At 37.1% G+C, this 24,379-nt stretch overlaps 2 protein-coding genes across 2 annotated transcripts; one reads left to right on the top strand and one right to left on the bottom strand.

Annotated features, from left to right (window-relative positions):
• The first annotated feature begins 230 nt into the window (after window positions 1–230).
• On the top strand, window positions 231–1,388 carry LOC138875521 (uncharacterized). Its single transcript, XM_070154356.1, has 2 exons — window positions 231–703; window positions 752–1,388. Exons 1-2 carry the CDS (start codon window positions 231–233, stop codon window positions 1,386–1,388), a joined length of 1,110 nt encoding a protein of 369 aa, XP_070010457.1.
• A 2,564-nt stretch (window positions 1,389–3,952) lies between these two features.
• LOC104233786 (uncharacterized) lies at window positions 3,953–4,405 on the bottom strand. Its single transcript, XM_009787234.1, has one exon. The coding sequence runs from the start codon at window positions 4,403–4,405 to the stop codon at window positions 3,953–3,955; it is 453 nt and encodes a 150-aa protein (XP_009785536.1).
• Window positions 4,406–24,379: the final 19,974 nt, after the last annotated feature.

Raw genomic sequence — 24,379 nt, 5'->3', positions numbered from 1 at the left:
GGGAAGCCTAACCGTTCATTCAAACCTGAAATTTTAGGTTGATTAGACCTCTAATTGACCACTGCTAAAGTTGTCGTTATACATTAAATGTGTATTTCTCTTTAAATACACATCATTATCTCCTGCCATCTTCATAATTCTAAACCGTCAAAAATCCCTCTTTTCTTTCACTTTCACTTGCTTTCTTCTCAAAGCTCTAACTCACCAATTCTCTCAAGAAATAAGCGATAATGACAAACCCACAAGACAACCCTGGAACTCCTCCACCACCCACTCCCTCTAATTTATCTACCCCTCCTCCATCTAGCCCAACTCCCAAACCCAGACTAAGAAGAGTAAAAATGCATGCTCGCAAAACGGTGGCATCTGGTACTCTCTTAAAGAAATTGAATGAGCAATTAAAGGCAAGTCAGGCTCAAGATTCTGATTCTGAGTCGTACAAATCTGCTAGTCAGGGGGAAGGACCTGGGTCTTCTGACTCTAAGAAGACTCAAGAATCCCCTCCTAGGGTGAGTTCTTCTTTGTCTGAGAATTTAGAAAATAGGTTTATTTTGGTTGGGTCTATTAGGGATGTGGAATTACCTGAGTCACGAAGGAGTGGAGGTAAAAAGAAATCTGAAAAAGAAAAAGAGAGAGAGGGTGAATGTGGTGATGTGAGGGGAAAAGGGAAAGGAGTTGTTGATCATTCACCCACTGTTGATTCGTCTGTACTTTCTATTTGTGGGGTTGAACAAGAAAATATTGAATAAAGTGGCAAGAAGTCAGGGGGAAGTGGTTCTGGTGAAGTTGCTGAAGGGTTAGTTAATCTAAGCGCACAAAGAGATGAACCTGGTTCATCAACTGAAGAGACCCTAGCAGACCTGTTGAAAAAGGTTGGGGCAAGTTATGATCCAAATAAAAGAAAAAGTTCAACCCCAAAAGCCCCCAGTGCTCTTAAACCCTCCAAGAAAAGAAAGGCTTCATCCTCAACAACTACTGAAACTTCCTTGCCAAAGGGAAGAGCCACAAGAAGCAGGGTGAAATGGAGTGAGAGTGATATACAAAAGGCTCTGGCTGAGAGTAAGAAGAAAATGATGGATAAAGAAAAAGGGAAGGTTATAGAGTCCTCAGAAGCTGTGAAAGTTGAGGTGATAGAACAGGTCCATCTGGAGACAGTTACAACAGTGGAGGTTCAGACCCCCAAGCCTAAAAAGCCCAAGACTTCTTCCAAGAAGTCTTCCTCTGTGTCTAAGGCTGCTGAACCTTTATTATCCAAGAGGACAAGGTCTGCAGTAAAAAGTAAACAAGTTAGAATTTCTGAGATGAGGAATGGTGTGGTGAAGAAGAAGAAGATGAGTCTGATGGTGAACAAGACAAGCTTGTCATGTTTGGCAAAAGAAAAATTTTGAAAGGTAGATTGATGAAAGACCTGGTGGAACCAAGAATGATGAGACTGGTGGATGCCTTAGCTGCTCAAAGCTGGAAGGACATCGTCCTTCAGATGGATGGAAGGCTAGACAGGAATGAGATCATTGAGTTCATGGCAAATGCAAAGGTTAAGGATGGCCGAGTTAGCAGCCTGGTGAAAGAAGTTCACGTGACCTTTAATGCAAAGAAGCTAGGTGAGATACTTGACATACCCTCTGAAGGGTTTGATGACTATACAAGGCAAAGGTGGCCATGTCTGGACTCCCTTCCTACTGCCCTTGAAATTACCAAGAGGTTTTGTGATGCTACATATGTGAATGAGGCTAGGACTGTTCAGAAGAGTGAAATGAGGCCACAACACAAAGTCATTTTTGAGTTTGTCAACAAGTGCCTACTGCCCAGGCAGGAGAGAAGGCATACTGCAAATTATATGGACCTAGTTCTGATGGAGTGCCTGGAAAGTATAAGGCAAATAATCTGGCATGTATTCATCATCAAGCTACTGGACAGGGTCATAAATGGCTCCAAGGCTCACGCTACCCTCTATGGCTTTATTCTGACTACGGTGTTGGATAGGTGCAATGTGCCTCTGAAGAAATGGGAAATGGCCTCAAGCAAGACTACTTTGGCATTAATACTCTGCTTTCTTGTGACTATTTAGTCAATGCCATCCTAAATGAACCCGGTTCATCCAAGAAGACTCCTATGAACAGTAAAGTTAGGGCCCTTGTTCAGGAATGTAAAGCCAAGGATGCTGAGATAGCTAGGCTAAAGGCTCGTGTGGCAGAGGTGGAATCTTAGAGGGATGCTCTCAGAACTGAGCTTACCAAGGAAAAGGAGAAGAATGATGTAATTATTCACAATATGCTGAATCTTCTCCAAGCCCAAAACCAACCCTCTAGCTCCCCCAAGCCTTAAGAATTCTAGCCTTTGTCTCCTGAACTTGTCTAGTACCTTTAGTGACCCGGATTAGGGATTTTTCTTTATTTTTGCTCATGTTTTAAATGTTTTTGCTTTCCGGTTGTGGATTGTGGTAGCAACATATCTTCTATCAATGATATCTACTGTTTTTGCTCTTGTTCAATGTTAATCTTTCCTTGATAGTTTAAATATGTTTGCTTGATTACTGATGATTAAACCATGATTGCACTTGCAGTTGCCCCAGTGGCCATGAGTACTTATTAAAATCTGGGACTCACACTTTGTATGCAACTTTTCGATGATGCCAAAATGGGGAAGAGATATTGTGTTTTACATATTATGAATAAGTGATATTTATAACCTAATTAACCTGGTCCTTGATGATAAGTGAATTTTCTAAACTTTGTATTGATGGTTAAGCTGAGTTCATACAGGATCCAAGTAAGTAAAAATCACAGAGTTTGTCAACATCAAAAAGGGGGAATTTGTTGGCCCAAGAACAGGTGAAGTTTTGAAGACTAACAAAAGAACTCATACATGGACCAGGTCCATCATGTGAAGCACAATCATGATCAACTTGTACATGTGAGATGCACGTGAAGGAGATAAATCTAACTTATCAAGAAGCAATATCTCCTGATCTGATCGAAAAGGTTGCATATTGGATAAGGAGAGAAAGACTCCTTACATGAAGAGAACACAATCTAGGAAGAAGATAGTGTTAGAGTTTGAGATCACCTTCAACTCTTCTACGATAGAAGAGTAGCATTTGAATCCTAGTCAATATCCAATTTCTAACCCATTAAATATCAGTGTTGTTCTCTTTTACAGGTAATGTACATAAGTAGAAGTTAAACTTAAATTGAGAGCAAAAGAGCAAGGCGATTTTGCAAGAAATTTATGTGTGATTTGAGTGTGCAATCCTGAAGTTACTTGAACGTGATAGAAGAACCAGTTCCAAGTGTCTATCTTTTATTCTAGTTCAATTGTAGTTGGTGATTTTACATTGTACCTTTCAACTTTCATAGAAGCAATTATATTAGGTACCTAGAGTGTTCAAGTTAGAGTTAACTTGAAGTTATCCCTAGGATTCATTCCCATTGCCTAACATCGATCGTCTGATTGATGCAACGTAGTAGTACCCAAAAAGGGATCATTCAGGGTACTTTACCTCTCTAATGGACCCTATTTTAAGGAGTTTTGTTATCTCGTCCGTGATGAATGCATGTTTTATCTCGGACTGGGGTCTTCTTTTTTGCTTCACCGATTTAAACCTGGGGTCGACACTCAGTCGATGGGAGGTTGTTTCTGGTGGGATACCTGTCATATCTAAGTGGGACCAAGCGAAACAGTCGATATTATCAATAAGAAATTGAATGAATTTTTTCCTGAGTTCGGAGGTCAATCCCGTTCCCAGGTATACCTTATAATCGGGGAGGTGTTCAATCAAAATAGCTTGTTCCAGATCTTCAATGGTCGATTTCGTTGCATCCGACTCTTCGAGGGTAACAAAGGTTTGAGGAACGAGGAAATCTTCTTCCTCGTCCTCGGGTGTCTGCATGCTCCCAGACGTATCCAAGTTCGGGAGTACAAGGGTCGACTCTTCCTGGTAGACCGCGAAGATTTATTTCGTTGCATGTTGCTCTCCATATATGGTTGTTATGCCATCCTTTGTCAGAAATTTAATCATCTGATGCAGAGTTGACGGTACTGCCCTTATGTTGTGTATCCACTGCCTGCCAAGCAATGCATTATACCTTATGTCGCCATTGATGAATTGAAACTTAGTGTTCTGAACCGTGCCAGACGTGTCGACTGGAAGGGTGATTTCTCCTTTTGCTACTTCACCGGTCATGTTGAAGCAGTAAAGGACCCGGGAAGCGGGTATGATCTGATCGAGCAATCCAAGCTGTTCTACTACCCCCAGCCTGATTTCGTTGGCTAAGCTGCATGGATCCACGAGTACACGTTTAACCTGAATGTTGTTTAAGAGAAATGAGACTACTAGCGCGTCATTGTGTGGCTCTGCCAAGGTCTCGCGATCCTCTTCGGTGAATGTGAGGGTGTCTTCGGCCATGCGGTCTAGGATTGGCCCTTCTGTTGCTGCGGATTATTTTGTCTGCTTGATCATGGGCCCTTGAGGAATGTCAATCCCTCCAATAATCATATGAACGACATGCCGAGGAATCTCTCTTTGTGCCCAGGTTGGAACAGCCACACCACTCTCTCCTCTGTTCCCGAGGTAGTTATTTTCATCTCTATTTACTGAGTTAGGCATTTCGACCTGAAATTTGAAGATCTTTGACAAGAACATGTGTGAAAGATAATTTGCGTTATGTGACGAAACCAACAAGAAAATAATCATTATTATTTTTAGCCCCACGGTGGGAGCCAAACTGTTTATCGTGAAAATGGTAAAAATAATTAAATTTGATTATGGGATTCTAAAAATACGTGATCTATTTTTATGCTAGTTTGTTTAAGAAGTTGATGCCATGTATATGAGACTTATACACGAAGTAAGAGTAAAGGAAAAAGTGATAAGCAAATCGATGGGTCAATTATCGGGGCATCGAGCTTGTCGATTCAGGGCCTCGGGGTCGATTCCGGAGCTTGACTGGGAGCTATCGAAGGTAATCGAGATATGGCTAATAGTTATACTAAAATCAATGGAGGCTCTTTATGGCCAATGATAAGCAATAAATGAAGAACAATAATGAAGATAGTAAATAAAAGCAATAATATCAAGAGAGTATGTTAGAGAGAAAAGAGAATGTTCTTGTATATTTCGTATGGAGTAATTGAGGCAACAGAAAAATGACAAGGATCCCCTTTATATAGGAGGGGAAATCCAACATGGTACAAAATATATTAACGGCAAAAAGCGGGGATGGGACAGCTAGATGACACCCTGACTCAGGGTTAGAGTAGCCCACTAGGCTATGCCAGTCCTATCTGCGTATCTTGGGAACTCCCTATTTTTCCAATATAGTCATTGATCCGTATTGCCCCGAGGTCGAGCATCGGCAACCCTCGAAGATGAACCTCGATCTCAGTCTCGAGCCTTGGGAAGAGTGTTTGCAAGGCATCATAAAGACGAGGAAATTGGACCCTCCAATTTCGCCGTGCACATAGAACATATGGGGAATCAGGAACATAGGCAACCTTAGTGCTTTTAAGAAAAGAATCATTTCTGAAACTTGCGTGCTTGCTCGTTTCGTTGTGTCATGGATCATGCCAAAAAGGAAAAAAGGGATAGCCTTAACATACCTGGACCAATTCTCTTGATAATCCCCCGAAACTCTCCGTGTTTTTTTTTATAAGATTAAAATATTTGCAATCCTGAGCCATCTATATGAAACAGAAAAGGCAATAGAGTCTCATTGCTTCTTTGTCATCTGCTAAACCTTCAAATTTGTCTGTCTTCCATCTGTTCGTGTAGTAATATAATGCTAATACTAAAATACACCTTTTAAGGCCAATGGCTTTAAATCATGACTTTTAGAACAAATCTTTTTTGCTACATTGTGGGCTATGTTCCCACCAGCACTATCACCTCCAAAGAAAATGCTAGAAAAATTAATCTTACTTAACCACCAATAATCTTCGTTAGCTCCACTAATGACTTTTTCTCTTAGCCACATAATTGTCTTAACACCGTCATCATAAGCTGCCGGAAGATGATTTTCGGGTGCTAATCAATAACTAACAGAAATAATCACACAATTAGCTTTTGCTGCTAATTTTGCTAGGAATTCATGGTAGCAAATCCAAGAAGCTAAACCAATACAAAATCCACCTCCATGGAAATAAATTAACAAAGGGAATTTTTCTTGACATAATTTTGGGTCATTAAACGTGCCCAAATATTTGTGAAACTATCAATTATAATATCATTGAAGATAACACCAAGTTCAAAAGGTAATGTAGTAGTGACATTTGGGACAATTGGAAGTCTTTCAACATGGCCATCTTTGTAAACTTTAATAAGCCCTTCAATTTCTTCTACTAAAACTCTGTGATTAAGGGTTTTCTTTGATGATTTTTTTGAAGGCTAAAATTTGGATCAAATGTTATGACTGTCATTCTTCTTTTTCTCATGAGATAATATATTAGAATCAAGAACGAAAGAATAAAGAGAAGAGTAAGAGTGTATATGTTTTCCGTGCGGTACCAACTAATGTTTCGTCTATGAATAATAAGATCATATTGAGCTCATTTGATAACGATTAGGGTAATTTAAACTTTTTTTCCTAAATTATGTAAGGATATTATTTATGCGATAAATGAATTTTAATCAAATATTGTGCTTCTAAGAGTTTTTCTTGCTCGTTTAATAAAGTCTTGCTTTTGATATTAGAGGTGCTCGTTAGAACAAGGCACTTTTCACTCTTTCAAGAAATCAAGCGAGGTTAAATTCCCTTTTTTCATCTTTTCTAAGCAGTAAGAGTGTATATGTTTACACCTTTTTAGCATAAACTCATGTAAATTGACACTGTAACACAAACAATTTTTGCGTCTAAGACCGTAACTTTTGATACCAAAATTCCACTTTATTCACTAGATTAACGTTTCATTGTTAAAGACTAATGTAGGCAGGGGTGTCAATGGTTTGGTTCGGGCAATTATTTTATAAAATTTGTACCATATTAATTTTTCGGTTATTATATTATGTATAACCAAAATTAAAATTTTCAAAATCATCCCAATCATATCGGTTTCTCTTCGGTATTGGTATGGTTCGGTTAATTTTCAGTATTTTGTTCAATGTTTATAAAAATCAATTCAATAACATAAGTACTTTTATAGGACTTAGCAAACTCTCTAGATATTTTTACTGTTTAAAGGGTGATGAATTAAGAAACATGAAAGATGGTCAGAGTGCAGATCCATCAACTATTCTACAGCAGCGTAAAAGAAACGAAGCAAAGACAAAAAAAAATTAAATCACACTAGTGAAAAGATATTAATCAAGTTGGAACTCAAGAATAAAGTATATAGAAGATTTAATATTCAAAAATATAAATCTAAATCATACAAAAGGAAACATATTCAATACATTGTAGTTTGCTACTTATAATCGCTAGAATACTTTGTGTCTTGCTAATGAATATGCTGGAATAATTTAGTTTCAGTAGGAGTGGCATAATAGGTTTGATAATTAGGATTTTGAGTTTAATTACTCGTTGGCTTGTAACCATTCTCATAATTCCAAGGCCCGAGAAAAAATCTAATGCTTTATTATTTTTCAACTTAATATATAAATATATTTTCCACATGTAAATTTATTCGGTACGGTTCGGTATTTTTCGATTTATTTTCACAAAATAAAAGATCTACCCTAATTAACGGTACGGTTATAGATTTATATAAAAATCTACGATTTTATTAAAAGAAACCTAAAAATCGGTTCGGTGCCGTACCGTTCGATGGGTTTAGTCGGTTTTTAAACCTAAATAATAGGACGAATTATAATTACATGCATGTTAGACACAAATTTATACTTTAAAAGGATTTAAGTAAGACATTTTGGGTATCAACAACTTGATTATTCAGTAATCACTTCATTAGCATAGACTTCACTCCTTGTTGCATATTTTGAAAAGTACTAACAATTTGCACCCAAAATTAGAACGATTAGTTAGAATGTCATACTTTGTCTAGATTGAAACTGCTCTAGACGAAAATTGATAGAAGCCTCTTGCTTGGCTGAGGCTATTTTCTTCTATACACCGAAAGATTACATCTCTAATTGGTGGGAGTTACGTGCAGTCAAGGGCTGAAGGGCCCAAGATTTCAAGAAAACGTGTGCAGAGCAACCTTTAAATTAGACGTTTGGTAAATTTCAGTCTTTTTATGCTGGCTATATACTGATAGCTCTTTGTGGCATCATGTTTGTAAATAATTTGAACTTCTCTATTTGTTGGGTGATGTCAACTGCCATAGGATAGAACCATTCTAAGGCTGACAAGTGTCAGTGTGGCGTGACAACGCATTTTATGAGCGCCTGAACATGAAGGGAGAGAAATCTGAGTGCATTTGATCAAGACTGATCTCTGTATTGTGCCTATATATATAAGTGCCTAAAGACTCGTGTATTCTTTGTGTTAAGACCTGAGAGTAATACAAAGTTGGGAAAGAGTCCCGCAATTGTGCCTTGTTGTTCATTTTTACTTTGCATGGCAAAGATCAAGAAGGATCTTGACTAGCGCTGCACGTAGGTGATTTTAGTGAAGGAATTCAACCTCGTAACGGGTAAGGCATGGGTGCGTTAGCAATTTAATCTTAGAAGAAAATGAGTCCGCTTAGACAGACAAGTCACGACCCAGAATCTCAACTATAGGGTTGTGATTGCGCCTAACATTCATTTGCTAGGCAAGCCAACGTTAGCAAATTAATTAACCACTTTTAGCATTTTAAAAACAGAACCTTAATAATAGGAAACCGAAATAAACTGAACTAGATGAGATAAATACAAACATATCGCGGTCTAAACATATCCAGAAAATCTGGAGCCGCGAATACATGAACTTACTAGAGTTCTACAAATAAAGTCTGAACGAAATACAACTGTTTGAAATACAAGTAAACAGCAAAGACATAATAGAAGGGGACTTCAGCGGCTATGAACGCCAGCAACTCTACCTCAAGTCTCCTCAGCAAGTAGTTCCGGGCAAATTTCCTTTACACGCCACTAGGACCAGCATCGGGATCTGCACAAGAAGTGTAAAAGTGTAGTATGAGTACAACCGACCATATGTAATCTACAAGTGCCGAGCCTAATTTCGACGAAATAGTGACGAGACTATGACAAGACACTCACAATAAACATGTACGAATAATAACAACAAAATGCAGAAAATATAGATAAACAGTAAACTCATATAAATGGACCCGAAAGTCAACTACCAGAGGGCCCCGGAATAACGTGTTCACAAATCTCATATCAAAGTACCGGAATAAACTCAACAACAACTAACAGCAACAACGCAATGTACTCCGTTAAGGCGCGCAATCCGATCCACAATTATATATCAATAACAAGTCTCCTCTGTTGCGATGTGTGTGTGTTCGTGTGTGTACATATATATATATATACTAGTCATTAGAATACGCGCGTTGCGCGTGTGCCTCGTGTTAATGAATATAAATCTATTAAAAAAATAACATAAATTCAAATTGTGTTTGAGTTATCATAAAAGAAAGTTAAAGGAAAAGATATAAGTATTTAAAATAAAGATTATTGTATCCTATTCATCTAATTACTCTATAAGGAAGAAACTCTGCCCTATATATTCTCCTATAAATATGCGGATTATGAGTATGATTTTATTTTATGATTCCTATATGACATATATAACTATAATTTTATATATTTACTTATTTTTATCATGTAAGCCTTAAGTGTCATTTAATGATTATTCTATCGTTTCAATTGGTTTGTATCTATGTATAAGTTGCATAAAAGTTTAGATATTAACATTAGTACTCAATTTTATGCTATTTATTCCTATTGAAGTGTTAGAATCTAAATAGAATTTATTTAAAGTTTTAAATATTAGGACTTCCTACGTAATCCAAATAAGGAAGGGTTCAACAAACAAAATTTAGTTGATTTTAAAATTCTAATAATTAGAAAAGTAATTTGTCTAGTATGAAATTTATTATTAAAGGGTAAAAAGTCGAACGATATTTTGCTAAGGAGTTTCGTGTTTTTAATATAGTATAAATATAAATATAGATTGATAGATTCGTGTTTTTAATATAGTATAAATATAGATAGATATATTGCTATGTCAAAGTAACTTGCTGGAATTTTCTATAAAAGCAGAAAATGGCATGATGAATTCGTAGATAGTGACATTGATTTTACTACATGTAAAACTTTATAATATATCATAACTATGACATGTTGACCATCGGGTAGTCTCACTGGACGATTACTTTATTAGAATTCTATATAAATTAATTTCAATCATTTGTTCTGTAGTATTTTACAAGTTGAGTTCGTATTGGTTATACTATTAGTATATAAGGTAAAAGTCTGAATTGATTTTATCCCGGAATAGTAAGACTTTCTATATAGTTCAAATAAGGAAATACTTAGTATATAAAATTTCAGTTGATTTCGAAGTCCTAAATATTAGGAAAATAATTAAATAACTATTTGTAAATAGTAAGAAATTAATTTAATGACTATTTTGTCCAATGTAAACTCTATTTTAAAAGGATAAAAAAGGCAAACGACATTTCGCTAATATCCTTCGTGCTTTTAATATAAAGTAGTCATATTGTTGTGCGTATATCCATGTTAAAGAATATTAAATTCTTAAAAATTACATAAATATTATAGTAATGTGCCCTGAAATATAAAATCAAATCAAATGAAAGCCTTTAATATAGTATAGATAGATAGATAGATAGATAGATAGAAAGAAACATAGATATTACAACGTAAGCAAAATCTTATACAGTTTTAAAATTCTAATATTAGGAGGCCTACATAATTCAAATAGAAAAATTCAATAAAAAATTTAGGTAATTTTAAAGTCTTAAACATTAAAAAATAAATAATTATTTTAATTTACAGTACATTATTAGATCTGTTTGGAATAAAACGTGGGCAACAAACACCTTTGTGGAATCACATTTTTATAATCTTTATAATTCGTTTGTTTTATTTGTCATTCACCTAATTATACACTATGCTTCTAGAAAATAATATAGAATATCAAATACATTATTTATATATTCTATACGTATTTATTAATACATTATTACTATTATTACTTCTAGTAAGAAAAAACATAGCGTTTACTCTTGTATCATTTATACAAATACTATTTTTAGAGATATTTCAATCCTAGTTTTATTATTATTGATATTTTAAGATTTTGAAGTCAATAAATTACAAAATTATTTAAATTCTTAATTAGATGTTTTCTAATGCTATACGAACTATACCAAAACTAAAATAAATAAGTGAATGAAATAAAAGTCGAAAATAAGAACAAAATCCCGTCGTTGACATACATGAGATCTTTCACCCGTTTCCTTTCAATCTTTTTTTTTAATTATGTTTTTTCTCTTTAATATAATATAATACTCCTAAATCTGAATGGAGTTGAAAGTGTAAAACTTTATTAACAAAACAAACCCTTACAGAGTGGACGAAACTTTCCTAGTTTGGATTGAAATGTGCAGGAATTTTAGAATTAAAATCCTAAATATTAGAAAAATAATTAAATGATTAAATAAATACTCATATATATTAGGAAAATAATTGAATGACTATTCCTAAATATTAGGAAAACAATCTAATGACTATTTTGTCCATTATGAACTATATTTTAAAAGGGTAAAAAAGACAAAAGACATTTCGCTAAGGGCCTTAGTGTTTTTAATACAGTATAGATATAAATAATTAAATTTAGACAAATCGACCCAACCCACATTCAACAGAGAAAGGAAGCGCGAGAGTCTTGCCAACATATAATATGTAGCCGCACAGGTTTATATTCGCATACATTCGATATAAAAAATTAAAATATCAATAAATAGAAGCAAAACTACTCAACCAAACACAACTGCTAGATAAGGAAGCATTGTAACATTGCAGAAAGTGAAAATATTACCAAAGCTTGAACAATTCCTTTGTACTCCTTTTCTTTCTCTCCCTTAAATTCAGTCGCCGCCTTTTTTTCTTGCTAACCTCAACAATAATCTAATACAAATTTCTTTGACTATGATGCTAAACATGTTTTATAACCATATGAGTAATTTGAATCCTAATATTAAACAACCACGCAGAAGAATATGATTCCTAGTGTTTATCGCATATAACTTCATAGAAGAGTACGAATCCCAGTAAATTCTAGTTATTACAATAATATCCAATATGGGTTTTATAACCATATGAATAATGTGAATCCTACTAGTAAACAAATATGATTCCTAGTGTTTATCGCATATAATTTCATAGAAGAGTATGAATCGCAGTGTATATCGTATATAAATTCTAGTTATTATAATAATATCCAATATGGAATAATTTCTTTTGAAGAAATATTTAATACCGAGGGGCATATTAGTCTGCTAATATTTCGGGATATTTTTGTCGCTTAACGTTTAGCATAAATTATTCTTGCTTTTATAATATATATATATATATATATATATATATATATACACACACACACACATTGTTGCGGCGTGCAACCCAATCTCAAACACTAATAGCAATATTCATTGCAGCGTGCAACTCGATCCCACACGACAATACCAACAACCATTGCAGCGTGCAAACCGATCCCAAAAAATAATGATATAATGAACGTTCACAACAACTACGGCATAATTCGAATAAAACGTAATAAAGGAATTACTGAATTAAGGACATAAAGCGGATAAAAGTAACTATCTAATAACACACAAGGTCAATAAGCAAGTAAAGACAGTCGATAAATAAAGACACAGATACATAGAAACAATTGGCAATTAAGGCATGTAATGGACAAATGCATGAATTTAACAAATAAAGGAAAGTAACAATTAAAGTATTTAACAAGTAATAACATGGATTAAATGAAGGCATGAAGTAATTGAAAATAATAAATAAATGTCCCAACCCGTATGCTTCAACCAATGACAGCACATATATACACTCGTCACCTTGCATATACGTTCTTTCCCCACTTAATTTCACATAACAAATAGTCCAACAAGTCCTAATTTCCTCAAATCAAAGTTAGACATGACACTTACCTCACTCTGCAACCAAATCAATCAACCAACCACGGCATTGTCTTTCGAACAAGCCTCCAAACCAACTGAATATAGCCAATTATCGATCACACAATTCAAGAAAAGCTTTAGAAACTATTCAAGAATGAGAAAGGTTCAATCTTTGATGAAACTGAAAAAGTCAACAAAAAATCAACCCCGGCCCGCTTTGTCAAAATCTGAGATCCAGACCAAAATTCGATTACCCATTCACCCTCGAACCCGATTATGTGATTTGAATCAAAATCCAACCTCAATTTGAGATCTAAATCTCAATTTTACAAAACCTCCAAATTCTACCCAAATCGCTAATTTATACCGTGGAAATCAAGATTTGATATTAAAAACTCATGAAAAGTAATGGGGAATTGAAAGAAAGTGGATTGGAGTTACTTACCAATAATTTTTGGAAGAAAGGGTTCTTCAAAAATCGTTTCTAGAGTGTTTAGGGTTCAGAAATGGTGTAAAATGAGCTAAGTCTCTATTTTTCCGTCTTTTACCTAGCTGCAAACATCGCATTTGCGATGTCTTGTTCGCAAATGCGATGTGCACAAATGTGAGACATTGGTTGCAAATGCGACAGTGCTCTAGGTGCACAGAAGTCGCAAATGCGATATAACCTTCGCATTTGTGAAGGCCACCCCCTTCGCATATGCGAGCCAAGCTTTGCAAATGCGATGCTGCCCAACAATACACTACATCACAAATGCAATGCTAGTCGCAAAAGCGAATGCGGCAACCCTCGCATAAATGACTCCTTCTTGGTAATTTCAAAGTCCCAGCCCCTAGCCCATGCTTGCAAATGCGATTATTTGACTGCAAAAGTGAGGCTCGCAATTGCAAGATCTGCAACTTGACACCAGCAAATGCAATACACCAGCTATCTTCAAACTATCAAAACTCATCTGAAACTCACCCGAACCCCTCGAACTCCATACCAAATATGCACATAAGTGTAATAATATCATATAAACTTGTTCGCTACCTCAAATCATCAAAATAATATCAAATAATAAGAATCGATCATCAAAACTTATGATTTTCAACTTGAAACTCATTTTTTACAATTTTTCATATGATGCGCCAAAATGCGCTCCAGTCACTCCAGACCCCAACCAAACATGAGTACAAGTCCAAAAACATCATACGAACCTATCGGAATCGTCAAAATACCGATCCAAGGTCGTTTACCAAGAATATTGACCATGGTCAACTCAGTTTCTATTTTAAGCCTAAAATCACTTTTTCTTCAAAAGTTTACATAAAAACTTTTCGAAAAATGACACAGTACACTCACTTAAATCAATAAACATCAAACGAAGCTAATAGAGGTCTCAGAACATTAAATAAGGGCAAATACTCAAAACGATCTATCGGGTCATCACCTCCACCTCTAAAAGAAACGTCTGTACTCGAACAGACATACAAAAGTACCTGGACTAGTAAAAAGGTGGGAGTAACTACTCCGCATATCGGACTCGGACTCCCATGTAGACTCCCCAATCGAATCACCCACCATATAAGCTACGTATCGGACCTTCCGGTCCACATAACTTTCTGCCTGGACTGAGCTGTACGAAGTCGCTCCTGAATCACCTTAACATTTTCCATAGAATCACGGACCAAATCGGTGCCTAACAATCTAGCCTCTCTGGGCTCGAACCAACCAATCTGCAAAGAAACATTGCCTCCCATATAAGGCCTCATACGGAGCCATCTGAATACTCGACTGAAAGTTGTTGTTGTAAGCAAACTCTGCTAGAGGTAACAACTGGTCCCATGAACCTCGGAAATCAATAACACAGGCACATAACATGTCTTCCAAGATTAAATAATGTTCTTGGATTGCCTGTCCGTCTGATAATGAAACGTTGTACTCAGTTCGACTCGTGTGCGCAACTTACGCTTCACAGCTCTCCAAATATGCAATGTGAACTGTGTGCCTAAGTTAGAAATGATGGAAATGGCCACATCATGAAGGCGGATAATCTACTGGATGTAAATCTAAGCCAACCATTATGAAGAATAAGAAGTCGTCATAGGAACGAAGTGTGCAAACTTAGTCAACCGGTCCACAATAACCCAGACTGTGTCATATTTCTTCAAGGTCTATGGTAAACCTACCACAAAATCCATAATGATGCGCTCCCACTTCCACTCCGGTATCTCCAATATCTGAGTCAATCCACCCGGTTTTCGATGTTCATACTTCATCTGTTGTCAGTTCAAACACTGAAATACATAAGCAACGATGTCTTTCTTCATCCTTTGATACCAATAGTGTTGTTTTAAGTCACGGTACATCTTTGTGACAACTGGGTGAATGGAATAAAGTGAATTGTGAGCCTCCTCAAGGATCAACTCTCTCAACCCATCAATCATTTGGAACACAAATTCGGCCATGAAGTCGCATAACACCATAATCACTAATCACAACCTCCTTATCATCACCACGCTACATCGCGTCCTTCAACACCAACAAGTGAGGATCGTCAAACTGGCGAGCCTTGATACGCTCCAACAATGAATATCGTGCCACAACACAAGCACAAACCCGGCTAGGCTCCGAAATATCCAATCTCACAAAACCAAGGCTTGAACATCCATATCTAGTGGCCTCTCCACTACTAGTAAATATGCCAAACTACCCATGCTCTCAGCCTTCCTACTAAATGCATCGGCCACTACATTGGCCTTTCCCAAATAATATAATTAGGTGATATCATAGTCTTTCAACAACTCTAACCATCTCTGCTGCCGCAAATTAAAGTATTTCTTCTTGAACAAGTGCTGGAGACTTTGATGGTCGGTATAGACCTCACATGGAATGCTGTATAGATAGTGCCTCCAAATCTTCAGCGCGTGAATAATGGCTACCAACTCTAACTCATGCATAGGGTAATTCTTCTCATGGACCTTAAACTGTCGAGAATACGTAGGCAATCACCCTACCATCTTACATCAATAATGCGCCAAGCCCAATACGTGATGCATCAAAATACATTGTGTAAGATCTCGAACCTGTATGCAACACCAACACTGGGGTTGTAGTCAATGCATTCTTGATCATCTAAAATCTCAACTCACACTCATCAGACCATCTGAAAAGAGCACCCTCCTGTGTTAATTTGGTCAATGGGGCTGATATAGATGAATACCCCTCCACGAACCGGTGATAGTAACCCGCCAAACCTAAGAAACTTTTTATCTCTATAAGTGAAGTAGGTCTAGGACAGTTCTGAACTGCCTCAATCTTCTTAGGATCCACCTTAATGCCCTTGGAAGAAATAATATGGCCCAAAAAGGCAATCGAGTCCCACTAGAACTCATACTCTAAGAACTTGGCATATAACTAATGATCCCTCAAAGTCTGAAGTATAATCCGTAGATGTTGGTCATGCTCCTCTTGACTGCGGGAGTAAACCAAAATATCATCAATGAAGACGATCACAAAAGAATCCAAATAGGGCTTGAACACCTGGTTCATCAAATCCATAAAGGTTACTGGGCATTAGTCAAGCCAAGTGACATCACTAAGAACTCGTAGTGACCATACCAAGTCCATAAAGCTGTCTTAGGGACATCCCATGCCCTAATCTTCAACTGATGGTAGCCAGATCTCAAATCAATCTTTGAAAATACTTTGGCACCCTAAAGCTAATCAAATAAGTCATCAATCATCAGCAAAGGATACTTGTTCTTGGTAGTGACCTTGTTCAACTGTCGATAGTCTATACACATTCTTATCGTCCCATCCTTTTTATTCATAAAGAACACCGGTGCACCCTAAGGTGAAACCCTCGGTCTAATGAATCCCTTATCAAGAAAATCCTGCAATTCTTTCAACTCAATTGGGGTCATACGATATGGTGTGGTCGAAATAGGCTGAATGCTGAAACCAAGTCAATGCAGATGTCGATATCTCTGTTGAGTGGTATCCCCGGCAAATTGGTAGGAAACACTTCTGGGAACTCGCACACAACTGGTACAGAATCTATGGAAGGAACCTCTGCACTAGGATAATGGATATAGACCAAGTATTCCAGATACCCCTATTTGACCATATATTGAGCCTTCACATATGAAATGACCCTGCTAGTAGAATAGCCAGGAGACCCTCTCCACTCTAATCTAGGCAATCCGGCATGGATAATGTCACAGTCTTGGCGTGACAGTCCAAAATAAGTTATAAGGTGACAACCAATCTATGCCTAAGATCATGTCAAAATCTACTATATCAAGAAGTAGAAGGTCTACCCTAGTCCTATAGCTCCAATAGTGACCAAACAAGCACGATATACCTAGTCTACCACAATAGAATCTCTGATAGGCATAGACACGTAAATAGGAGAACCCAAAGAATCATAAGACATATCCAAATATGAAGCAAAATAGGATGATACATATAAATATGTGGAACTCGGATCAAATAGAACTGATGCATCTCTATGGCGAACTGAAATAATACCTGTGATGACCGTATTCGATGACACTGCCTCAGGTCTAGCTGGGAATGCATAGAAACGAGGCTGAGCCCCACCACTCCGACCTCCGCCTCTCGGATGGCCTCTAACTAGCTGGCTTCCACCTCTAACAGACTGACTACCACCTCTAGTTGTTTGACCCCTGCCTTTAGTTGGCTGAGCAAGCGGTGGAGCAACCGGTGCCAGAACCATGGCACGAGAACCCAACTGAGGCACACTACTCTGAAGCATGGGACAGTACTTCCTGATATTACTTGTACCTCTACACTCAAAGCACTCTCTCAACGGTTGTGGCTGTTGAATCTGGGACTAACCCTGACAGTCTGGATAACCACTGTGATAGCTCTGAATCGGCAGTGCACTGATGGGAGGTGGAGGTGCATTATAGGCTAACTTCTCAGGATGATACCCATAAGAACCACGACTGCCTAAAGTATCGTGTGTTAGGGGTGGGCATAAAAACTAATAAACCAAAAAATCGGACCGTACCAAACTAATTCAATTCTTCAGTTGGTTCTTCAATATTCGATAAGTTATTTGGTATTGGTACTTCAGTTTGGTCCTCGGTATTAGGGTGTTAGTATTTTTGTATTACCAAAATACCAAACTTTTTAAGTAAATACCTGAATTCTTCTGAGTACTCAAGCTTGCGGCTTCCCTTGATGTTGAATTCCACATCAATAGTCCCATAAAAAATTGACTCATCGTGAGGAGCTTTTAGATTACTCTTGATATATTTGTATTTATTTTCTTCGAATATTCAAAATGGCTCTTTCTCTTCTACGTGACCCTCTTATTATTTTTGTTTTTCTTATGGTTTTCTCTTCTACTTCTGGCCTCTACTTGGCTTGTACTCTCTCTTAGTCTTTTATTGTCAATGATTCCTTTTCTTTTTTTTCTTCTTTTCTTCTCTATTTTGTTATGGTAATTGTTATGGTAACTCTAACAACTGGAACTTCCTAAAAGAGAGTCTCAAGAGCAAAAAATAGAGGTTGCCAAAAGGTTTCAAATATCAATACAATAGAAGTACAAAATAGTAGTATTTAAAAAGACACGATTACATTAATGTATTAATTGAAACCGTACTGAACCAAATAAGAAATACTGAACTGTGTCGAACTACTTTGGTACGTTATTTGGTATGTACAGTTGATAAATCGAGTACCAAAGTACCGAATCGAAGTTCTTAAATATCGTACTGAAGTATCGAATGCCCACCCCTACCGTGTAGCGCTGACTAACTTGGCCTGTGAGGATGGCCTCTACCAAATGAACCCCTTCCTCTAGATGATGTACCACCAAAACCACCAATATGATGAGGCCTCTTATGAGATACCGTACCCTGACCACGAATCCACTCAATTTGTCTAGAAATCTCTACAACCTGCTGGAAAGAAATATCATCCCCGGTCTCATTGGCCATCTGTATCCTAATACCAAAAGTAAGGCTATCAATGAATCTCCTCACCCTCTCCCTCTCAGTAGGGATCAAGATAAAGGAATGGCAAGATAGGTCCACAAATCTGGTCTTGTACTGGGTAACAATCATGCTAGCCAACTATAGACGCTCAAAATGGATATGGTACTCCTCTCTTAGAGTAAAAGGAATGAATTTCTCCAAAAATAACTGTGAAAACTGATCCCAAGTGAGTGGAGGTAAACCTGATGGTCCGCCTCGAACATAGTCTTGTCACCATCTATTGGTAGAGCCGGTCATCTGAAACACTGTGAAGTTGACTCCATTGGACTCTAGAATACCCATGTTGTGAAATACCTCATAGTCACGGTCTAAATAATCATGTGGGTCCTCAGAAAGTGTACCACCGAAATGAATAGGAAAGAGCTTGGTGGACTTATCCAACCTCTTTAGACTATCAGACAACATAGTGGGCCTCTCTCCGGATTGCATAGTAATAGCACGCTGAACTACTCCAATTGCTGGAACTGTCGGAGTCTGATATATGGGAGCCATTTGCTTTGAAGTGTGAGTAGTGGGAGTCTGGGCTCCTCCCCCAACCTGAGAGATAGCTGGTTCCATAGGAAATACTCCAACCTAGGCCACACTCTCTATAAGGCCAACCAGGCGGACTAGAGCGTCCTAAAGTACGGGAGTGGCTACAAACCCCTCCAGGACCTGAGCTGGTCCAACTGGTGTAGTCTGAACATGGACGCCTCTTCTTGCTTGATTTGAGGCTCTAAAATAGGCATTGTTGCGCGTGCTCTAGGCCGAGCTCTACCTCTGCCTCGGCCCTTACCTTGGCCCCGACCCCTACCCTTAGTAGTGGCTGCAACCTAGGGCTTCGGCTCCTGCCTGACTGTGGATGTTGTGCATGTCCTCACCATCTGCGAGAGATCAAGAATAGAATGGTTCAAACTTCAATGATAGAATAAAGATGTACGATAGAGAAAGAAAGAAAGAAGGGATTTTTTCCTAATGCCACTAGAAGATATGTACAGACGTCTCCATATCAATCCTTCAGACTCTACTAATCTTGCTCATGACTCGTGAGACCTAAGAAACCTAGTGATCCGATACCAACTTGACCAACCTGAAATCCCAATTATGGGGTCGTGATGGAACCTAACATCCACTTGCTAGGCAAGGTAGCATTAGCAAATTAATTAACCATTTTTAGCAATTTAAGAGCATAACCTTAATAATACAAAACTGAAATAAACTGAACAAGATGAGATAAACACAAACGTATTGCAGTCTAAACATATTCCAGAAATTTGGAGTCATGAATACATGAGCATACTAGAGTTCTACACATAAAGTCTAAACGAAATACAATTATTTGAAATATAAGTAAACAGTAAAGACTGAATAGACGGGGACTTTAGGGACTGTATACATAGCAGCTCTACATCAAGTCTCCTCAGCAAGTTGATCCAGGCAAAACTCCTCTACACGCCATTGGGATCAATACCGGGATCTGCATAAGAAGTGCAAAAGTATAGCATGAGTACAACCGATCCCATATACTCTGTAAGTGTCGAGCCTAACCTCGACGAAGTAGTGACGAGGCTATGACAAAAGACTCACAATAAACATGTATGAATAATAACAACAAAACACAAAAAATATAGATAAATAGTAAACTCATATAAACGGACCCAAAGTCAACTACTAGAGGGCCCAAAATAATATATTGACAAATCTCATATCACAATACCAAAATAAACTCTACAAGCTAATAGCTACAACATCATACTCTGTTGCGGTGCGCAACCCGATCCACAATTATATATCAATAACAAGTCTCCTCCATTGCGACGCGCAATCCGATCTCTCTCTCTCTCTCTCTCTCTCTCTCTCTCTATATATATATATATATATATATATATATATATATATATATATATATATATATATATATATATATTGTTGCATGCATACCGATCCTAAACAATAATATTAATATATGTTGCGGCGTGCAACCCGATCCCATACGACAATACCACCAACAATTATGGCTCGCAACCCGATCTGACTTGATAATATCAATAATCATTGCGGTATGCAAGTTGATCCCAAACAATAATAATATAATGAACGTTCACAATAACTACGGCGTAATTCGAATAAAATGCAATAAAATAATTGCACAATCAAGGACATAAAGCGGCTTAAAGTAACTACCTAATAACACACAAAGTCAATAAGCAAGTAAAGATAGTCGATAAATAAAGACACTGATACGTGGAAATAATTAGCAATTAAGGCATGTAACAGACAAATGCATAAATTTAACAAGTAAAGGCAAGTAACAATTAAAGCATTTAACAAGTAAAAACATGTATTAAATGAAGGCATAAAATAATTGAAAATAATAAATAAATACACCAACACGCATGATTTAACCCATGATAATGCATATACACTCGCCACCTCGCATATACGTCGTTTTCCCACATAATTTTACATAATAAATAGTCCAACAAGTCTTAATTTTCTCAAATAAAAGTGAGACACGACACTTACCTCACTCCGAAACCAAATCAATCAACCAACCACGACCTTACCTTTCGAACAAACCTCTAAACCAAGCGAATCTAGCCAATTATCGATCACACAATTCAAAATAAGCTTTAGAAACTACTCACGAAAGATAAATGTTCGATCTTTGATAAAACTGAAAAAGTCAACAAAAGTCAACCCCGAGCTTGCTTGGTCAAAATTCGTGATCCGGACCAAAATAGATTACTTATTCACCTTCGAGCCCGGTTATGTAATTTGTTTTGAAATTCAACCTGTTTCGAAATTCAACCTCAATTTGAGGTAGACATCTCAATTTTACAAATTTCCCAAATTCTACCCAAATCCTAATTTCTACGATAAAAATCCTAGATTTGATGTTAAAAACTCATGAAAAGTAATGGAAAATAGAAAAAAATGAATTAGAGTTGCTTACCAATGATTTTGGGAAGAAAGGGTTCTTCAAAAATTGCCTCTAGATTATTTGGTGTTGATGAATGGTGTAAAATGAGCTAAGTCTCGATTTTTCTCTCTTTACCCAATTGCAGACGTAGCATTTGCGATGTCTTGTTCACAAATACGATGTCCGCAAATACGATGTCCGAACAGTGCTTCAGGTGCACAGAAGTCGCAAAAGCGGCATAACCTTTTCTTTTGCGAAGGCCACCCCCTTCGCATATGCGAGTCAAGATTTGCAAATGTGAAGCTGCCCAACATTACACTGCATCGTAAATGCAATGCCAGAGTCGCAAAAGCGAACACAGCAACCCTTGCAAAAGCGACTCCTTATTCGCAATTGAGAAGTTCTAGCCCCTAACCCATGCTCGCAAATGCGATCATTTGACCGCAAAGCGAGGCTCACAAGTGTGAGATCTGCAATTGGACACCAGCAAATGCAATACACTAGCTATCTTCAAACTCATTCGTAACACATCTGAAACTCAGTCGAGCCCCTCTAGCTCCAAACTGATTACGCACACAAGTGTAATAACATTATATAAACTTGCTCGATACCTCAAATAATCAAAATAACATCAAATAACAAGAATCGATCATTAAAAACTCATGATTTTCAACTTGAAACTCATTTTTCACAATTTTTCGCATAATGCGTCGAAAATCACTCGGGTCACTTCGAACCCAAATCAAACGTGGTTACAAGTCCAAGAATATCATACGAACCATCCGCAATTGTCAAAACACCGATCCGATGTCATTTACCAAGAATATTGATCGTGGTCAACTCTAGTTCTATTTTAAGCCTAAAATTACTTTTCTTCAAAAGTTTACATAAAAACTTTCCGAACACTGACATGGACCACCCATGCAAATCAAGAAACATCAAATGATGCTAATAGAGGTATCGAAACATAAAAATAAGGGCTAATACTCAAAATAACCTATCGGGTCATCACAGACAACCTTCTCAACCTAAGTCAAAACACAAACATTTAAATGTAAATATAAAATAATTTTTGAGCCCACTAGTTGATTGTGTGTCCTTAAGGAATTTACTTCCCTCACTGTTGCCCAAGGTTATGGATTACTTCCTCCCAGTATGGAACAAAAAAAACTATTCTGCAATATTGGCAATCGGAATTACAGAACTTCAGCAAACTCAACAAACGGAGTAAATCACACTTGACACTTATATGTTTATTTTGAAAATAGTGCAACAATATAGAGAAGAGAGGAGAAATTTTTAGATTTTTCTGTGCGTAAAAATAAGTTCAAGACTCTAAATTAATAGACAATAAGAGGGTGAGATGAAGAGGTGCAATCTAAGAGGTGTCTCTTCCATTTCCGTTCACACCCTTTAAAAAACAACCCAACATTAAATACATTTTTAAGATATAAATAACAGTGCCATATATGGTCTATGATGACATATGGGTGCACGTGAACCCGAATCTCTCCACCGCTCCACGTGGATTTGCTCAAGTCCCCTTGCGCTCAAAGCGTAGCTCCTTTCTCTACAAATAGAAAAATGCCAACTCTCCTTTTTTTCTTCAACAACCACTTTTGATGATGCAACAACATTTGTCGATTTCAACTGGGAGTTTGTACTTTGATGATAAGTTATCATATTTGTTATGTTTTGAAAAGGTTGCACGCCGAACTTTATCACTACTAATTGGCATATGTAAAGATATTAGCCCCACCCCACCCCCACCCCCACCCCCACCCCCACCCCCACGCTCAAGTCCAGGGTCCGCCTATGTCTCGACGTGGATTCGCTTGGTTAGGTGGGTTGCAACTACCCTATCATGCATTCAATGAATGGATTTATGAAGGACATGATCTTTATTTTCTCTACCAAAAATGTCATCTTTATTTTTCTAACAAAAAATGTAACCAGTTTGATTCATTCTTGTCACTTCGTTTTTTCAGAAATCATGTTTCTAACCCCATCTAAGTACATAGATTATTGTGACAGCAAAAAGGCAAAAAATATCGTTTAAGAGGTAATTTTAAGACTTTAGAGATTTGTTCTCTCAAATGAGGAAAGTGAGATTGTTGTTCTGGAAGGATAAGGAGTAGAGCTAATCAAGCAGTCTGCCTGTGAATTTAGCTTGTCTTCCTTCCTTCTGTTCTTATTTCTTAATTAAGTTTAATTTACTTGTTTTGATTAAACCAATTTTCACACCTGTTGTATTTTCTCAAAAAGCTATACAATTAATTTATTTATTAAAAAGCCAATCCTTGAGAATAATAATTTTACTATAATTTGAATCGACGTTTACTTTACACGGTTACTTGGCACTCATCGAGAAGAAAGGTTTTTGAAAGTACATATATATGGAGT

The sequence above is a fragment of the Nicotiana sylvestris genome, chromosome 8 (assembly GCF_000393655.2).
Source record: "Nicotiana sylvestris chromosome 8, ASM39365v2, whole genome shotgun sequence".
Lineage (NCBI taxonomy): Eukaryota > Viridiplantae > Streptophyta > Magnoliopsida > Solanales > Solanaceae > Nicotiana > Nicotiana sylvestris.
The sequence above is the reverse complement of the archived record's forward strand: the minus strand, read 5'-3'. Positions and strand labels throughout refer to the sequence as shown.

Bases quoted from the DNA above. Each gene is read 5' to 3' on its own strand.
- LOC104233786 (XM_009787234.1), bottom strand. From the start codon at position 4,405: ATGGCCGAAGACACCCTCACATTCACCGAAGAGGATCGCGAGACCTTG.
- LOC138875521 (XM_070154356.1), top strand. From the start codon at position 231: ATGACAAACCCACAAGACAACCCTGGAACTCCTCCACCACCCACTCCC. The intron at 704-751 runs GTCTGTACTTTC...TATTGAATAAAG, and splicing joins CATTCACCCACTGTTGATTC to TGGCAAGAAGTCAGGGGGAA.